Below are 18828 nucleotides of genomic sequence, written 5' to 3'. Positions count from 1 at the left end.
GGGAAAGGCAGGATCAGGACAGAAAGCCTACTATATCTGGGGAGTTGGTTGTTGGTACCCTTGGATGGAGTTTCAGAAGAGGAAGGTATAGAGGCCGGGCACTGTGTCACACTGATACATGCTAACACATACATAACAGGGGCCAGGCACCATATCACGCTGATACATGCTAACACATACATAACAGAGGCCAGGCGCCGTATCACACTGATACATGCTAACACATACATAACAAAGGCCAGGCGCCGTATCATGCTGATACATGCTAACACATACGTAACAGAGGCCAGGCGCCGTATCACACTGATACATGCTAACACATACGTAACAGGGGCCAGGCGCCGTATCACGCTGGTACATGCTAACACATACGTAACAGGGGCCAGGCGCCGTATCACGCTGATACATGCTAACACATACGTAATGGGCCAGGTGCCGTATCACACTGATACATGCTAACACATACGTAACAGAGGCCAGGCGCCGTATCATGCTGATACATGCTAACACATACATAACAGAGGCCAGGCGCCATATCATGCTGATACACACACATACATGACAGAGTCCAGGCACTGTATCACACTGATACATGCTAACATACATGTAACAAAGGCCAGGCACCATATTGTGCTGATACATACCAATACATACATGAGAGAGGCTGGGCACCATATCACACTGACACATGCTAACACATACATGACACAGGCAGGTACCAATGCCCACTAGCGCAATGGAGGCAGCAGTGGAGTGAGGGCTGGCCACGTACGGAAGCCGGTGTTAGAGTGTAGCCAATGGTATGTGTCATCATTTCCCACTGCCACAGCAACAAATGACCACAACTTAAGGGCTTCAAACAGCCACATTCATTCATTTATTTATTTATTTTAAGACAGGGTCTCCCTCTGTTGCCCAACCTCCACCTCCCGGGTTCAAGCAATTCTCTGCCTCAGCCTCTCGAGTAGCTGGGATTACAGGCACCTGCCACCACACCCAGCTAATTTTTGTATTTTTAGTAGAGATGGGGTTTCACAATGTTGGCCAGGCTGGTCTCGAACTCCTGACCTTATGATCTACCCGCCTCAGCCTCCCAAAGTGCTGGGACTACAGGCAAACAGCCACATTTATGATCTCATAGTTCTGCAGCCAAAAGCCCAGAACGGCAGGACTGGGTCTTCTTCTCAGCGTGACACAAGGCTGAAAGGGAGGTGTCAAGATTTCTCTAACTTGCCCTTCTGCCATCTTTTTCTGCCACCAGTTGGAGAAAGCTCTGTTTTTAAAGGCACGTGTGATTAGAGAAAGCCCATGCTGTCTGAGGTCACCTGAGGCATGTCACATATCACAGCCACGGGACTGATGTCTCTTCGTCTCTAGAATCCTTGTCCCCCGCCCCCCCACCTCCCGTGGTGTATGAAATACTGGGGGCTGCTCCCTTCTCACTCCTCTGTCTTTCCAGAACTTTCCAACCCCCAATCTGCACAGATGTAACCTAAAGCTCATTGTTTGCCCTGAGGTTCTTTTTACTATTTCCCTGGAGATTATATCCACTTTTTAGGCTTTTCTTTCACTTTTCAGACAGCTTCTTAAGCCCTGGGCTTTTTGGAGCCTTAATTCATCATCTGTTGTCGTGGGTTTGAGCACGGGAGGGCAGCTGAGCTGTTAAGATGCTGTTCAACCCCAAGGTTCCATGAGTGAATGATCCCAATTGCTGCTGCAGCCCCGCCTCCACCGGGGATTATCATCAGAGATTCATTTCCCACTCCAGGCTCTGCCGTTTCTGTCTGTGAGCACAGGTCACCAGGAGCAGAACCTCCAAGTTGTTCTGGGTTCTCCGCTCAACCTGTCCATGGGGTGCTCATATGTCCCTGGCAGTTACGGCTCACATGTGCCTCCCCCAGCCTATCTACGGAGTATTCATATGTACCCGGCAGTTACGGCTCACACGCGCCTCTTCAGCCCTGCTTTGCTGGCCAGGGCCCTTAGCCATGTCTTCGGCACCTCGTGCTGGTCCAGCCGTTACTCTTACATTTGGTCTGACTTTCCAGTCTCTTTCAACCAATACCAATCCACCCTATATCATCTTGCTGATTAATCTTCTGAAAATGTCCCTTTGAACATGACACCTCCTCCTCAGACACCTTTATTCCCCTTTGAGCTTGGGGATGAAATCCCAGCTCCTCCCTGCCCCGCTGAGTCAGACCTGCTGCAGAGCCCAGCAGCCACCACCCGCAGAACCTCCTCACTTCCTCCAGCCGCAGAGACACCGTCCCATAAAACAGCACATGCCGCGTGCCAGGCTCCATGCTCAGCCCTCAGCCTCCTTAGTTGGGAGGTTGTGATGATGATTCCTGTTTCCCAAATGAGGAAATCTGGACACGGAAACGTTAAGGAACCTCATCCGCCTCTCCCCTCCTCTGTGGTCTGAACTAGCTCTGCCTGGACCATCTGTGCAGCACCACATATTAACTGCTCACGTTGTTTTTCTTTGTATACACCCGTGCTCTCTCAACCTGGAATGCAGATCGTACACCTCTTTGTAAACCCCAGCCTGGAGCACAGGGCTGTGGGACAGTCAGTACAGGGATGTCTCAGGATGCTTCGGATCACAGAATCCTAGCAGTGCGCCTAGCGTCGTCACTTTCAGATGAGAACATGAAGGCCCAGAGAGGTTCGTCCAAAGACCCCCCAGCCCACTGGTAGCAGAGTAAAGAATACCTCCCGGGGCTCTGAGCTGCAGCGTGAGCTTCCCACCAGGACCTAATCCTGCAGACAAGCAGCCTCTCAGCAGTTGCCTGCTCCTGGGAACTCACATGGCAGCCCTGGTCCTCATTGTGCCACCCTCTGTGTGGGGCAGAGCTGGGGGTTGTCTCCCACCAACAGAACGGTCACCCCCTTTGTCTGGCAGAGGCCTTGGGATGAAGTTCCACGACTGCAGGCGACATCCCCGGCCCCTTTGCATGATCTCCATCATTACGCATGCTGGGTACCTGGGTGACTCCAGGGTTATCTACAATCAAACACCACCCAAAGTTTCTTGCCCGGAGGTTTGCTACCCACTCAGTCTGGCTCAGGAGGCCTTCACGTTGAGATCTGTCTGTTCTTCCATGAGCCCAGCACAGTCCGGAGCTCATTTAATGGCACCGGGATATCGAGTCCATCTCACTCTCTACCCCAGCTCTCTTCTAGAAATCTAGAATCAGACTAGTCATCAGATAAGCCTTCTTTAATAGGGGAAAGCGGTAGCATTGGGAACCTTATAACAGCTTTACAATGGCTCTTCTGAAGAACAAACAAGCCCTTGATGCTCTTTAGTTATTGCCAGAATAATACATCTTGGATTGTTCTCAGTGGGCAGAACATTAGCTAAGGCACAGTCTCTCCCTGCTGTGGCGAGTGTGGCTAATGACGCTTGGGTGTGGAGATTCCTGGGTGTGTGTGGGGCCTGCAGCCCAGTCCCAGCATTGTCTGTGCATTACTCCCTAGTCGACCAGAAGAGACTTCGACCTGGAGTGGCTACATGGGAAAGATGTTCATGGCTGCTACCAACTACCTCCCAACCCAGGTGTCCGACATGATGCATCAGGACAGGGCCTTTGCCACCGCACGCTTGAACTTCTCCGGGCAGAGGAACATCTGTACCCTCTCAACGTACGTATAGTGCCACCCACTCTGAACAAGACCACGCTTTCATCAATCTATTTCTCCAAAGCACAAAAATCCCCAAACCTGAAAAGAAAGAGAAAACTTGCCCCAGGCTGGGCACGGTGGCTCACATCTGTAATGCCAGCACTTTGGGAGACCAAGGCAGGCAGATCACCTGAGGTCAGGAGTTTGAGACCAGCCTGGCCAATGTGGTGAAATCCCGTCTCTAGTAAAAATACAAAAATTAGCCGGGTGTGGTGGTGCGCACCTGTAGTCTCAGCTACTTGGGAGGCTGAGGCAAGAGAATCGCTTGAACCCAGGAAGTGGAGGTTGCAGTGAGCCGAGATTGTGCCACTGCACTCCAGCCTGGGTGACAGAGTAAGACTCCGTCTCAAAAAAGAAAAAGAAAACTTGCCCCAAAGGAAGAGTGAGCAGAATCAAACCCCTGCTATTGCCATCTGACTTCAATACGGATTCTCAGGGGGCAGCTAGAAGTTGGCATGGGAATTTTAACCTGCTGGTTGTAACGACGCTGTCTTAAAAACAATTCTTATTTTTCTGTAATTATGTAAAAAGCCTCCAGGTCTGTTTTCTAGTTTCAGACTCCTATGGGGCTGACAGATGTTTTAAGAAGTTGAAAGGAGTTTATTCAAAAGTTGAACATTTTAAAAATTTCACAAAACCTACCAGCAAAGACAGTGAGCCAGTCATCCATTTACCCGCTTTCTGTCTTGGTTAGGGGCAGAGACACATGTCAGAGGGAGACTGAGTCCCATGTAGGGTGCTAATGTGTTCGCTAGCTACTGCTTTTCACAGGGTTACAACATCTACACTCATTTGCCTCATCCACACTATTGCGTTCAAAGACAAGAAATAATCCTGAAAGTAGATCCCAAGGCCAGAATGCAAAGGAATAGCCAGAAGCCCAGACCAGATCAGTGGGCTAAGGGTTTGTCAAAGGCAGAATCTGGTGACAGCTAAGGTGAGGGGGGCTCTGTCATTGGAAGCGAACCCATCACCCATCTCCGTTGTCATCACAGTTTATGTTTTCCTTGGCCCTTAGGATCCAGAAGTTGCCACGGCTGCTAGTTGCATCATCCAATGGACACCTTTATATCTACAATTTGGATCCTCAGGATGGAGGAGAGTGTGTCTTAATCAAAACCCACAGGTGAAGAGACTGCTTTTCAAAAGACAGCTTCTGTCAAGAGCTGGTTGCGTAGAGCTGTCCCTTCGCCAAGAACAGCGACAAGCTTCAATGCCCTTGCTTTGATTTGTTCTTCACTGGCAGTCTCAGTGGCAAACCCCTAGTGGGCTCCTGCTCCGCGCTGGGCTCTGTGTCAGGCGGCCTCAGCCTGTGGTAGTCATCTGGAAAAGTGCCAGGATTAATAACGCACAGGACGGTCCCCCCTCGGCCTGTCCTCCTAACATGGCCCCGAGTTCACAGTGGGCATTCAAACATGTTCCCTGCCACCAGGCGCGGTGGCTCACCCCTGTAATCCCAGCACTTTGGGAGGCCGAAGCGGGCGGATGGCTTGAGTCCAGGAGTTCAAGACCAGCCTGGGCAACACGGTGAAACCCCATCTGTACCAAAAACAAATACAAAAATTAGCCGATGTGGTGGCACACACCTGTAGTCCTAGCTACTCGGGAGGCTTAGGAGGGAGAATCACCTGAGCCTGGAAAGGTTGAGGCTGCAGTGAGCCATGATCACACCACTGTGCTCCAGCCTGGGCAACAGAATGAGACCCTGTCTCAAAAAAAAAAAAAAACCTGTTCCCTGCGTGGAATTGGAAGGTGCTCTACCAGGCACGTTGACTCATGACTCATGCCTATAATCCCAATACTTTGGGAGGCCAAGGAGGGCGCATGGCTTGAGCTCAGGAGTTTGAGACCAGCCTGAGCAATATGGGGAAATCCCATCCTTACAAAAAGAAAAAATACAAAAATTAGCCAGGCATGGTGGCGCATGCCTTGTAGTCCCAGCTACTCGGCAGGCAGAGGTGGGAGGATCACCTGAGCCCAGGAAGGTCAAGACTGCAATGAGCCATGGTCACACACTGCCCTGCAGCCTGGGCAACAGAGTGAGACCCTGTCTCAAAAAAGAAAAGAAAACAAAAGAAAAGCATTCATGACTTCTGTGAATGGGCACGACTGAGCTCTCCTGCTGTGACCAGGGCACCAGAGCTGCCACTGCCCCCCACTGATGGCCACTCTGCTAGCTAGCATGTCCTCACCTGTGTGTACTGGGAAGAGCAGAGGACCAATGTTTGTTTAGTCAATATAAGAGAAAGGGGCCACTTTGACGGTGTGCAGCTGCCCCTGGCGGTTTCAGGTCACTTCAGCTCATCCTGGCCCAGCAGCGTGTGGGTAGGTCTACAATTTAAACCCACAGAGTTGGCGGGCGGATTACCTGAGGTCGGGAGTTCAAGACCAGCCTGGCCAACATGGTGAAACCCCATCTCTACAAAAAATACAAAAATTAGCCAGTTGCTGTGGTGGGTGCCTGTAGTCCCAGCTACTTGGGAGGCTGAGGCAGGAGAATCACTTGAACCCAGGAGGCGAAGGTTGCAGTGAGCCGAGGTTGCGCCACTACACTCCAGCCTGGGTGACCTAGCAAGACCCTGTCTCAAAAATAAATAAATAACCCACAGAGCTGAGCACAGGCTTCCTCATGCTTTTCCTTTGGAAGGTGTCCTAGATATATGATGATTTCTTTTTTTCTTTCACCCCCTCTTGATTGTCACAAGTAGCTTGCTTGGCTCAGGAACAACAGAAGAGAATAAAGAAAACGACCTCAGACCTTCCTTACCTCAGTCTTATGCAGCAACCGTAGCCAGACCAAGTGCATCTTCAGCCTCCACGGTGCCAGGTGGGTGGATGCGGGGCCAACAGGGGAGCATCTCCAACAGTGACCTCCCTCCCCTTCTCCCTCTGCCCTCCCTCCCCTTCCCCCTTCACTGTTACCTAGGGGTGGAACGCCCTCCCTCCCCTTCTCCCTTCTCCCTCCCTCCCCTTCTCCCTTCGCCCTCCCTGCCCTTCTCCCTTCGCCCTCCCTGCCCTTCTCCCTTCACCTTCCCTCCCCTTCTCCCTTCGCCTTCCCTCCCCTTCTCCCTTCGCCTTCCCTCCCCTTCTCCCTTCGCCCTCCCTTCCCTTCTCCCTTCGCCCTCCCTCGCCTTCCCCCTTCACCCTCCCTCGCCTTCCCCCTTCACCCTCCCTCGCCTTCCCCCTTCACCCTCCCTCGCCTTCCCCCTTCACTGTTACCTTGGGGTGGAGCACTCTTCTTGAATTTTTTATTTCCTCACAGGTGAGGCCATGGTAATAGCCTTTAAATGTAGGACCCTCAACCTGGCAAGGCGTTGCACAATATGGTCTTTTTCCTAACAAGTGCCGTTAACCCTTTGCCTCTTCAAAAATTGCAATGAGGCCAGGCACAGTGGCTCACACCTGTAATCCCAGCACTTTGGGAGGCTGAGGCGAGCAGATCACTTGAGGTCAGGAGTTTGAGACCAGCCTAGCTACCATGGTGAAACCCCATCTGTACTTAAAAAATACAAAAATTAGCCGGGCATGTTGGCACACACTTGTAATCCCAGCAATTCAGGAGGCTGAAGCAGGAGAATCGCTTGAACCAGGGAGGTGGAGATTGCAGTGAGCTGAGATCATACCACTGCACTCCAGCCTGGGTGACAGAGTGAGACTCCGTTTCAAAAAATTAAAGCTAAACTAAAAATTCCAAAGTGCCTGTAGTCCCAGCCACTCAGGAAGTTAAACTGAGGCAGAAGGATCCCTTAAGCTCAGGAGTTCGAGACCAGACAGGGCAACATAGTGAGACCCTACCTCAACAAAGCAAACTTCAAAGAGGTAGGATGTTTCAGACATCTGAAGTGGAAAGGCAGGTCAGGCTTAAAGACAGCAGATGGTGAGGATTATGGCTTGTCCTAGGCACAGTCCCTCCAGGGGGAAGACAGCCCGCCCCTCTGCTTCCTTTGCCCTTTGAGCTCCCACTCCCCACCCGCCAGGTCATGGCATAAAAGCAGATGCCCAGGGCTTGTTTCATGTCTCTTTCTTGGTTTCCAGGTTATTCCGAGGACGGCGGGGCGCTGCGAGGAGAAGTTATTCCTGAACATGAGTTTGCGACGGGACCAGTGTGTCTTGATGATGAGAATGAGTTTCCTCCTGTGAGCATCAGGAACCTGTAACCGGGCAGCTCAGTCTGTGTGCTTAGAAGGAAACCTTCGCCTCATACGAGAGGCGGAGTCCCTTTCCCTGTTTTCTAGTCTATACCAACTAATCCTCTGCTCTGGTATTTGGAAAGCCCTAGGATATTTGTTGTACTGTGTGCTTTGAATCCTACAGAGTAGCCTTTAGGTGTCGAGCTAAACCCTGATGGCATTAGAGTCCCTAATCCAGGGAGTCTTGGTGACCTCCCTCCAGCCAGAGGCCTGGAATCTCTTATTTTGCTCCTGTGGCATTGACTTTGCTGCCTAGAAGGTAGGAATATGTGCCTTGCATAAAACTTATTTTCCTGAGGCTTCCGTGGATGCTTTTGCAGAATGCTGCTTTCCTTGTGCTGGAGGGGATGGTTTCAGAGGGCTGGGCTGTGTGTTCAGGACTCTGAGCTGAGTTGCTGCACTCTGCGGACCAGCTTGACCCTCACTTACCTGCAGCTCTGACTGGCAGACCTGCACCTCCCCAGCAGTTGCAGACACTCATTAAGAACCAACTGGCCGAGTGCAGTGGCGCACACCTGTAATCCCAGCACTTTGGGAGGCAGAGGCTGGAGGATCGCTTGAGCCTAGATGTTAGAGACCAGCCTGGGCAACATGGCAAAACCCCATCTCCACCCCAAAAAAAAAAGGCAAAAATTAGCCGAGTGTGGTGGCACGTGCCTGTAGTCCCAGCCGTTCTGGAAGCTGAGGTGGGAGGATCACCTGAGCCTGGGAGGTCGAAGCTGCAGTGAGCTATATTGTGCCACTGCGCTCCAGCCTGGGTGAAAGAGTGAGACTCTATCTCAAAAAGAAAAGAAAAGAAAAGCAATTGTATGCTCTGTGGAGGGTGGGAGGTGCAGCGCAGGAGCTTGCCCAAGCACCTTTAGCTGGGTTTCCCAGCAACCTGCTCAGGCTGTTCCCACAGCTAGGGCCCTGAGTGCTGGCTGAGTGCTGGGCGTGGCTTCTCCCACCACCTGCAACTGAAGACAAGATTCTCTCCTGAGTGCCTGCCAGGGCTTCCTCAACTTCCCATTCTTCAAGCTCCCGTCTGGAGTAACATAGACCGCTCTTGTGAGTTTCAGTCAAAACATCCCAGATAGTCAACCTGAAATCATTGCGAGATGGACGTACTGATTTGTTCTGTTTTTGAGACAGAGTCTTGCTCTGTCACCCAGGCTGGAGTGCAGTGGCGTGATCTTGGCTCACTGCAACCTCTGCCTCCTGGGTTCAAGCAATTGTCCTGCCTCAGCCTCCTGAGCAGCTGGACTACAGGCGTGCACCACCACGCCCAACTAATAGTTTGTATTTTTAGTAGAGATGGGGTTTCACCATGTTGGTCATGCTGGTCTCAGACTCCTCACCTCAAGTGATCCACCCGCCTCGGCCCTCCTACAATGCTGGGATTATAGGCGTGAGCCACCACTCCTGGCCGGAAGTAGCGTTTGGGCCAAGACTTGGAGCATCAACTCCTAGAACCAGAGAGGAGCCGCCACTCGGGCACTGAAGCAATGCCCATTAGGCTTTGTTATGGAAATGTCTCCTGATCATGGTTTGTGTCCGTTGAGATTCCAATTGTAAAAGGCTGGAGTGCAGGTCTGGCTTCTTTCTCCGGCAGATCCGTAGGAACCCTCTAGTGAGCACATTTGGCTTAGAAAACAAAGCTGCCGTGGGGCCCCGAGTGCAGGGCTGGGAGCTGTTGTTTGTGATCTCCCACATCGGCTCGTGGATCACAGCGTGAGCTTTTACATTTGTGGCTTTCAAGAGGCAGGTTGTCAGAGACGTGGCTGGCAAGTGAAGTTTATATCTTAGTGGCAGAGAGCAGTTGTTCTTAAAAATACTAATTATAAACGTCAACACCTCTGTTGGCATGCTGCCTAACTATAAACCAGGTGTTTTACCTTTGGGTTCTCATGGCCCCAATTGGCCTTAAAGGGTATTTTCTGCACCCTCAAAAGGCAGTGGTTATTTACCTGAAGTTGAGTCTTCCACGAACCAGAGCACTCTCGGTCAGACACTGTGGGGACAAATGTGGCCACTCTACTCTGTCAGGGTTTACCGCATCCAGACACTTACTAGGTTCCGTTTCACTAATTTTGGTAAACGTCTGTGATTACTATAAAACATTATCAGATTCTTCATTGTAATCACAGTAAACCTTGCAACCTCTTATATTTACAGAATTGGGGTAATTTGGATATTGGCATCTAGGAGGTAGTTCCTTGCCAAAGAACCTGTATAAAATAATAGGTACCTTGTGCAGATCATTGATTTGGGGTGAAAAGGAAAAGGGGAGGTGCTTAATTGAAGAACCAGTGAGAAAGTTTGTCCTGAGGCCTGTGTGCCCATTCAGTGCCAGGAAGCTGGGCATGAGCCAGTTGTTTCTTCTCCCTCCTGAGGACCAAATGAGAGAAAGTTGGTTGAAATTGCATCAGGAATTCTTATTTATACACAAGAAATACTTCCTGCCAGTGAGAGTGGTCACCGAACAAGGTCCCTAGAATGGGTGTTAGACCCTTGTGAGTGTCGGGCAGCCCCTGTGTGCAGGGCTGTGTCGTGGCAGCCACCAACCTCTCAGCCTGCCCTCCAGCCTGCAGGCAGATGGTGATGAGAGGCAGTGCTCCCACTAAGGCACTGTCTCAGTAGCCGGCAGGCTTCTCCATCTCATCACGTAAGGACCAGAGGCACGCGTGCTCCTGGGATGCTCTGTCAACATGGCCCATCTCAGTCATGCCTGAATTGGCAGAAATGTTCAATGAGGGATGCTGGGGAACTTCCTCTCTGTGTTCTTATTCTGAATTGTTATGCCTATTGCAAATCTCTGTGCAGAATTCACATCTTTACTCACATTCCTTAAAATCTGCTAGGACCACAAAAGGCTCTTAGAGTCTCAGCTTGGTTAAAATCGCCTCTCTTGCAGCAACAAACATACAGCCTTGCCTGAGTAGTCTGCTGCAGGAGCTCTGTGAGCCGCCACCTTAAGAAGGCGGCTCATCACTAGCGATCTTTTTAGAACATATACTGACACTTCATATACTGATCACGCTTGCCTCTTTTCCTCCGAGAGCAGTGAAAGAAAAGAGACTTGATCATTTCTGGTGCCTTAGAAAGCTGCTTCATTCAGGAGGATGAGAAGCTTTTGTTTCAGGAACAATCCAACCTGTACAAGTCTCTGTATTTTGTGAGACTAGTCCCAATCTTGTGAGCAAGAGTCAGGAAATCAAGCCCAAGGGTATAAACTGACCTTACCTTTTTTTTTTTTTTTTTTTTTTTTTTGAGATAGAGTCTCACTCTGTCCCTCAGGCTGGAATGTATTGGCGTGATCTCCACTCACTACAACCTCCACCTCCCAGGTTCAAGTGATTCTAGTGCCTCAGCCTCCCATGTAGCTGGGATTTCATGCCACCATGCCCAGCTAACTTTTATATTTTTAGTAGAGACGGAGTTTTACCATGTTGGCCAGGCTGGTCTCGAACTCCTGACCTCAGGTGATCACCCACCTCAACCTCCTAAAGTGCTGGGATTACAGGTGTGAGCCACTGCACCCAGCCTAAACTGACTTTTTTTTTTTTTTTTTTTTTTTTTTGAGATGGAGTCTTGCTCCATCGCCCAGGCTGGAGTGCAGTGGTGCGATCTCGGCTCACTGCAGCCTCCACCTTCCCAGTTCAAGTGATTCTCCTGCCTCAGCCTCCTGAGTAACTGGGATTACAGGCACGCGCCACCATACCCGGCTAATTTTTGTATTTTTTAGTCGAGATGAGGTTTCACCATGTTGGCCAGGCTGGTCTCAAACTCCTGACCTAGTGATCCACCCACCTTGGCCTCCCAAAGTTCTGGGATTACAGGCGTGAGCTACCGCACCTGGCCTAAACAGACTTTTTAATAGTGATTGAGCAGTCCATGTTTACAAGTAAGATGAGCCTTTAAAAAATATATACATATACATATAAATACATACACACACACAGATATTTTTATACAGTCAGTATTTGCTAGAACTGTGTCATACTTGTCTACATCTAAATAAGCTGGGTGACTGTTCTGTGGCCATGAGCGAGGTCAGATAGAAAAATTCCACAGTGCCCAGCCTCTCCCTGCTCACTCTGCATGGGCACAGACCTGTTCATAATGCACCTGCCTCCCAGCCTCTTTCTGAGAAGAGTAAGGCCATTCTGTTTTGATTTTGGTAGATAATCTTGTGCCGTGGAAATCAGAAGGGCAAAACGAAGCAGTCATGATGAGAAGCACACCTCAGAAATCAGGACATCCCCCTATCAGGTGGTTTTGGAGAAAACAAGGAAGGTGGAAGAATGGAGTGCAATTGTGTGAGCAGAAAGGGGGGCAGGAATCCCGGGTGCTGCACTGCTTAAACCACAGGACCTGGTTAACTCCTCACCAAGCTTCCCACGACCCTGGTTGCCAGTGGGCGTGGGAGACATTGTATACACATTATGCTATTTAAAATATGTTCAAACCATAGTGTAAATGCTAATTAACCATATTGGTATATAACCAGAATTTTATATTAAAAGGGGCCTCCTTTTTAAATATATGCTGTGTAAAAAATGTACTTATAGGAACATCTCTTTGAATTGTATTTCTTGTATATTACATACTTAGAGAAACTATTTTAGCCAGGCAAAGTCTTTTTTGGCTGTGACTGGAATAAATCATTTATTACTGGGAGTCCCATTTTGGACACTAATAATAAAATCATGGCAATGCATTTTTGAGGTTTTAATATTTTTTTATTTCCTCGTGGTAATAGGGGACAGGAAGAACTCTTTAACATCTTTTAAATACAATCGTTTCACCCTTAAAAGGAGAGGAAGGGGATTGGGCCACAGACTTACCCATGGACTCGTCTGCTCTGAGATCTGGAAAGCGACCTAACTTTGGTCTAAATCTGTGCACTGTTTGCTAGAAATGTAGGATTTCAGGCTCCACTCGAGACCTACTGAGACAGAATCCAGATTCTCACAAGATCCTAGGTGATTTGTTTGCATGTTAAAGATGGAGACCAGTGAGTACACTGGTGTGTGGAAGGAAAAAAAAAAATAGAGAAGCTCTGCCCTAGATACTAATTAGAATGGATTTACACGAAAATGACCAGAGACACTGGGAACCAGAGAAACAACGAAACTAAAATGTATCGAATATCTGTTCTGTGTCAGGTAACGTGCCAGGCATTTTCATGTATGCCTTTATTTAACCCTCAAAATCAACTTGCAGGTTAGGTTAAACAATTGCCCAAGTTCAAAAGCTGCAGCCGGCACCTGTGCCTGACTCCAAAGCCCGTGTGCTTCCCATTAGGGCACACTCCCTGCCCAGAGCCAGCACGGCTCAGCTGCTCTCAGGCCAGCGTGGAGGAGGGACAGGATACAGAGAGGATATGCAAGGCTAACTCCAAAACCAAATTCCAAGACTAAACTAAAGCGTGTGTTTGTAAAGAGGGTAAAAATGAAGTTTGGAAACAAACTTGCCTAATTCCCAGATATTCCTCCTTGTCTGTTATGGGGCTTGACAGCGGCAGGCAACTTGGTAGGGATTGCAGCAGGGAGTGACTGAAGGGTCCTGGGTGTAATCTGCACTGGAGATGTTGTCATTGGCAATGTCTTGAAGGACGTCTGCAAGAACCTTTCTGACCTTGGGCAGCACGGCCTGGTACTCCGCACCACCTCTTTCTAGAGGCACAGCTTCTGCGATATCGTCTTCCAGGTTGAAAATCAGAGGAAGCTTATGCTGCAGCTCAGGCCCGATGCTCCCATCACATGCTCTGGCTCCACCTAGAGAGAGAATGACAACAAACACCTCGCTAACCCTGACAGTTGCCCTATGTTGTAAAGACGAGAGCTGCAAGTGATTATACATTAATGCAAACATACCAGATAACCAAATGTTCCAATGATGGCTCTCTCTGTCAGAGAAATGACCTTGAGAAATCTATTTGCTCCTTCCAGTGATGATCCTGTGGTCCAAAATGTTTTGCTTTTTCATTTCTGTTTTTGTTTTTTGAGGCAGGGTCTGGCTTTGTTGCCCAGGCTGGAATGCAGTAGCATGATCCTAGCTCACTGCAGCCTCAGCCTTTTTGGGCTCAAGCGATCCTCCCACCTCAGCCTCCCAAGTAGCTGGGGCCACAGGCATACACCACCACATCCAGCTTCCCCCCGCCCCCCCACCAGAGACAGGGTCCGCTATGTTGCTCAAGCTGGTCTCGAACTTCTGGCCTCAAGCAATCCTCCTGTCCTAGCCTCCCAAAATGCTGGGATTATCAGCAGGAGCCACTGCACCCAGCTTAAAACAATTTGGAAGTTCTCCTTGAACTTACCTTCAGAGCCAGTAGAACATTCATTCAAGTATCTTTATTGACACAAAATCAGGATATAATTTTTTTTTGTTTTTTGTTTTTTTTTTTTTCAAGTTGGAGTCTTGCTCTGTCACCCAGGCTGGAGTGCAATGGCGCAATCGTCGGCTCACTGCAACCTCTGCCTCTGGGTTCAAGCAATTCTCCTGCCTCAGCCTCCTGAGTAGCTGGGATCACAGGCACCCGCCACCACGCCCGGCTACTTTTTGTATTTTTAGTAGAGATGGGGTTTCACCATGTTGGCCAGGCTGGTCTCGAACTCCTGACCTCATGATCTGCCCACCTCGGCCTCCCAAAGTGCTGGGATTACAGGCATGAGCCACCGCACCAGCCAGGATATAATTTTTTTAAGTATCTTTAACCTCTGCCCTTTAAGAGTAAATTTGATTTTTTTGAGAATCGATTTCTTGACTACCAATTGGTGAATCAAGTAGAAAGGTAGGTGAGGAATTTCACTTTGGGTTGAAGATGACAGTCTTATGTGGATTCGAATCTGGCTGTGAAAGCCATCTAGAAGAGGAAGGACAAAAATGTTTGGAATGACAGCAGCGTCCTTGGCTCTTCATGATTCCGATGACTTTTGTGTGTGTGTGTGTGTGTGTGTGTGTGTGTGTGTGTGTTTGTTGTTGTTGTTGTTGTTGTTGCCTTTGCTATAGAAAAAGTAGTTAAGGTGTCTGATGGAAATAAATATAACATAATTAAATAAACAAAGGGAATTAAGGCAAAAGATAGCCCTCAAAATTACAAGAGTTCCTAAACACTGACTTTGCTTCTGAGCTTAGCAGCAGCCAAACATTAATGCGATAGAAACTTATCAGTTGCTCAGGAGAAGCAGAGCTTTTTCTGACACTAAGATCTGAGAGAAATTCTTCCAGTGGCTCCTTCTCCTACAGTGGACCCTGTAGGATAGAATGCTCACTGGCATTCTTACAAAAAACAAAACTGATATTAGGATGGTTCCACTGACGACCTCTTTTTTTTTTTTTTTTTTTTTTTTTGAGACGGAGTCTTGCTCTGTCGCCCAGGCTGGGGTGCAGTGGCCGGATCTCAGCTCACTGCAAGCTCCGCCTCCCAGGTTTACGCCATTCTCCTACCTCAGCCTCCCGAGTAGCTGGGACTACAGGCGCCCGCCAACCCGCCCGGCTAGTTTTTTTGCATTTTTTAGTAGAGACGGGGTTTCACCGTGTTAGCGAGGATGGTCTCGATCTCCTGACCTTGTGATCCGCCCGTCTCGGCCTCCCAAAGTGCTGGGATTACAGGCTTGAGCCACCGCGCCCGGCCAACTGACGACTTCTTATCACATCCTTTACTATATGATGAGAGCAGGTGCCAACATGCAACTCAGTCCAAGGAAATCTATAGGGGCAATGCCATACCACCTAAGGATTCAGGCTTCTGGTCCAATCTGGCCAGAAATAAAATTTGAAATATTTAGGAGAATGGGTAGATCTCAAAGCCTTTAGACAACCCTTTATTACTGGATTTCCTCCTGTGGCTGAGAGTCAAGTTGATCAGTAGAGATTAATAGTTGTTGTCTTTGCCTTGAGTTTGGAGTAGAACTTGATTATTCTTCATTGCCAGTAAAAGGCAGTGATGTGAGCTTTGACAAACAGTTCATGCTAGGAGTAGACACTGTGTCCCAGGACTGAGGGATTTGCCTAAGATCAAGGGAAAAATCTGAAAGACTCATCCTAACAAAGTGTAAAACTAAGGCTTTATAAGTTCAAGGGAATCGACTACTGATTAACTGCCAGTGAAAACAAAAATCCCCAACACTCTCAGATAACAGAAATCAGAATTGCTATGATGCATCACCAACAATGTCCAGCTTACAATTTTTAAGGACGGCTAAATAGGAGACTCCCAGTTTCTAGTCTGGCAAGTAAGGAGGTCGGCATTCATAACTTCATTCTAACAAGTAAAAAGCTGAACAAACTAAAAAACCAACAACTCGGCCAAGCACAGTGGCTCACGCCTGTAATCCCAGCACTTTGGGAGGTTGAGGCGGGCAGATCACAAGGTCAGGAGATCGAGACCAGTCTGGCCAACATAGTGAAACCCCATCTCTACTAAAAATACAAAAAATTAGCTGGGTGTGGTGGCGGGCACCTGTAATCCCAGGTACTTGGGAGGCTGAGGCAGGAGAATCACGTGAACCTAGGAGGCGGAGGTTGCAGCAAGCCGAGATCGTGCCATTGCACTCCAGCCCAGGCAACAATGCGAGACTCCATCTCAAAAAAAAAAAAAAAAACAAACCAACAACTCTTATTAGGTCTTTCAGACAAATGAAGTCACAGGGCAAACTACTGCCCCCAAAGTCAGAGAGACAGACAAGCAAACAGAAAGAATCACAACTTAGCAGAGCAGAAACCCACAAGCAGAAACCTCTGTAAGAACCAGTGCCAGGAGGAGGGAAACCCTGCACTGTAATTGACAAATTGCTGGAGGCTCAGTGTGGACAAGTCTGAGGGACGAAAAACTCCAGTGGGGCCCAGTTGTCAAGTGCCCCCTCCCCCCACACCCAAAACACACGCACTTTTGTGAGTTTTACCTCCAGGAGCTCAACCAAGTTCTTACAGTAAATATTGGAGAAACATCTCTTCATCCTTCCAAAAGAGGTAGAAGAAAAGTAATTTTTAAATATACCAAAACGTTCTAGTTTTCTTCACGAGGCCTGCCCGGGGAAACTATTTTACCAGAGCTTAAATTACTTAGGTTTTTCTCAGAGCCTGACTGACCTAAGGGTAGGGAGATCCCAGCTGTAGTCACTCTAGCTGTTCCACCTAAGGGGAGGGAAGGGAAAGACTAAGAAGCATTTGTGAAGTTCACAGTCCAAGGATACAGGCTCACCAAAACACTAAGATTCAATAATAACCTACCCAAATGAGAGGGAACCAGAAAACCAACTCCGGTAATATGACAAAACAAGGCTCTTTGGCACTCCCCTAAAAAATCACATTAGCTCACCAGTAATGGATCCAAACCAAGAAAAAAATCCCTGATTTACCTGAAAAAGAATTCAGGAGGTTAGTTATTAAGCTAATTAGGGAGGCACCAGAGAAAGGCAAAGCGCAATGCAAGGAAATCCAAAAATCAATACAAGAAGTGAAGGGAGAAATATTCAAGGAAATAGATAGCATAAAGAAAAAACAATTAAAACGTCAGGAAACATTGGACATACTATAGAAATGCAAAACGATCTGGAAAGTCTCAGCAATAGAATTGAACAAGTAGAAGAAGGAAATTCAGAGCTCAAAGATAAGGTCTTTGACTTAACCCAATCCAACGAAGACAAAGGAAAAAGAATAAGAAAATATGAACAAAGCCTCCAAGAAGGCTGTGATTATGTCAAATGACCAAATCTAAGAATAACTGGTGTTCCTGAGGAAGAAGAGAAATCTAAAAGTTTGGAAAACATATTTGGGGGAATAATCAAGGAAAACTTCCCTGGCCTTGCTAGAGACCTAGACATCCAAATACAAGAAGCTCAAAGAACACCTGGGAAATTCATTGCAAAAACATCATCGGATAACCTATAAAGGAAAACATGAGACAAAAATACCAGGTATCCTATAAAGGAAAACCTGTCAGGATTAACAGCAGATACCCTACAAGCTAGAAAAGACTGGGGCCATATCTTCAGCCTCCTCCATCAAAACAATTATCAGCCAAGAATTTTGTATCCAGCAAAACTAAGCATCATATATGAAAGAAGGATACAGTCTTTTTCAGACAAACAAATGCTGAGAAAATTCACTACTGCCAAGCCAGCACTACAAGAACTGCTAAAAGGAGCTCTATATCCTGGAAACACATCAAAATGGAACCTCTTTAAAGCATAAAGCTCACAGGATCTATAAAACAAAAATACAATTTAAAAAGCAAAAACAAAAAACCAAGGTACATGGGCAACAAATAGCACGAGGAATGAAATGGTACTTCACATCTCAATATTAACACTGAATGTAAATGATCTAAATGCTCCACTTAAAAGGTGCAGAACAGCAGAATGGATAAGATCACCAACCAACTATCTGTTGCCTTCAGGAGACTCACCTAACACATAAGGACTCACATACATTTAAAGGGGTAGAAAAAGGCATTTCATGCAAATGGACACCAAAAGTAAGCAGGAGTAGCTATTGTTATATCAGACAAAACAAACTTTAAAGCAACAGTGGTTTAAAAAGACAAAGAGAGACATTATACAATGGTAAAAGGCTTTGTCCAACAGGAAAACATCACAATTCTAAACATATATGCACCTAACACTGGAGCTCCCAAATTTATAAAACAATTACTAATAGACATAAGAAATGAGATAGATGGCAACACAATAATAGTGGGGGACTTCAATACTGCACTGACAGCACTAGACAGGTCATCAAGAAAGAAAGTCAACAAAGAATGAATTTAAACTATACCTTGGAACAAATGGACTTAACAGATACATACAGAACATTCCAATCAACAATTGCAGAATACACATTCTATTCAACAGTACATGGAACTTTCTCCAAGATAGACCATAGGATAGGCCACAAAATGAGCCTCAATAAATTTAAGAAAATTGAAATTATATCAAGCATTCTTTCAGACCACAGTGGAATA

At 47.7% G+C, this 18828-nt stretch overlaps 2 protein-coding genes across 8 annotated transcripts in view; one reads left to right on the top strand and one right to left on the bottom strand.

The window, feature by feature from the left end:
- Positions 1 to 12594, top strand: part of LOC105469044 (WD repeat domain, phosphoinositide interacting 1) — a 38323-nt gene extending 25729 nt beyond the window's left edge. The window contains exons 9-13 of the mRNA XM_011719602.3: positions 3487 to 3651; positions 4709 to 4816; positions 6399 to 6517; positions 7726 to 7826; positions 12044 to 12594. Of these exons, the coding sequence (XP_011717904.2) occupies positions 3487 to 3651; positions 4709 to 4816; positions 6399 to 6517; positions 7726 to 7826; positions 12044 to 12091 (541 nt within the window). The 3' untranslated portion in view covers positions 12092 to 12594. The remainder of the gene's footprint in view (positions 1 to 3486; positions 3652 to 4708; positions 4817 to 6398; positions 6518 to 7725; positions 7827 to 12043) is intronic.
- LOC105469045 (arylsulfatase G) overlaps positions 7820 to 18828 on the bottom strand; it is a 153252-nt gene continuing 142243 nt past the window's right edge. For 5 of the 7 annotated variants that reach the window (XM_011719605.3, XM_011719607.2, XM_011719606.3 and 2 more), the window contains exon 12: positions 12743 to 13639. In XM_011719605.3, the coding sequence (XP_011717907.2) occupies positions 13365 to 13639 (275 nt within the window). In that variant the 3' untranslated portion in view covers positions 12743 to 13364. Of the gene's footprint in view, positions 10248 to 12742; positions 13640 to 16454; positions 16824 to 18828 lie in introns of those variants that run through there. The other 2 variants (XM_011719610.3, XM_011719612.3) reach the window with 2 other exon arrangements.

The sequence above is a fragment of the Macaca nemestrina genome, chromosome 17 (genome assembly GCF_043159975.1).
Source record: "Macaca nemestrina isolate mMacNem1 chromosome 17, mMacNem.hap1, whole genome shotgun sequence".
NCBI lineage: Eukaryota > Metazoa > Chordata > Mammalia > Primates > Cercopithecidae > Macaca > Macaca nemestrina.
Note: the sequence above shows the minus strand (reverse complement) of the source record. Positions and strands in the feature narration are given on the sequence as shown.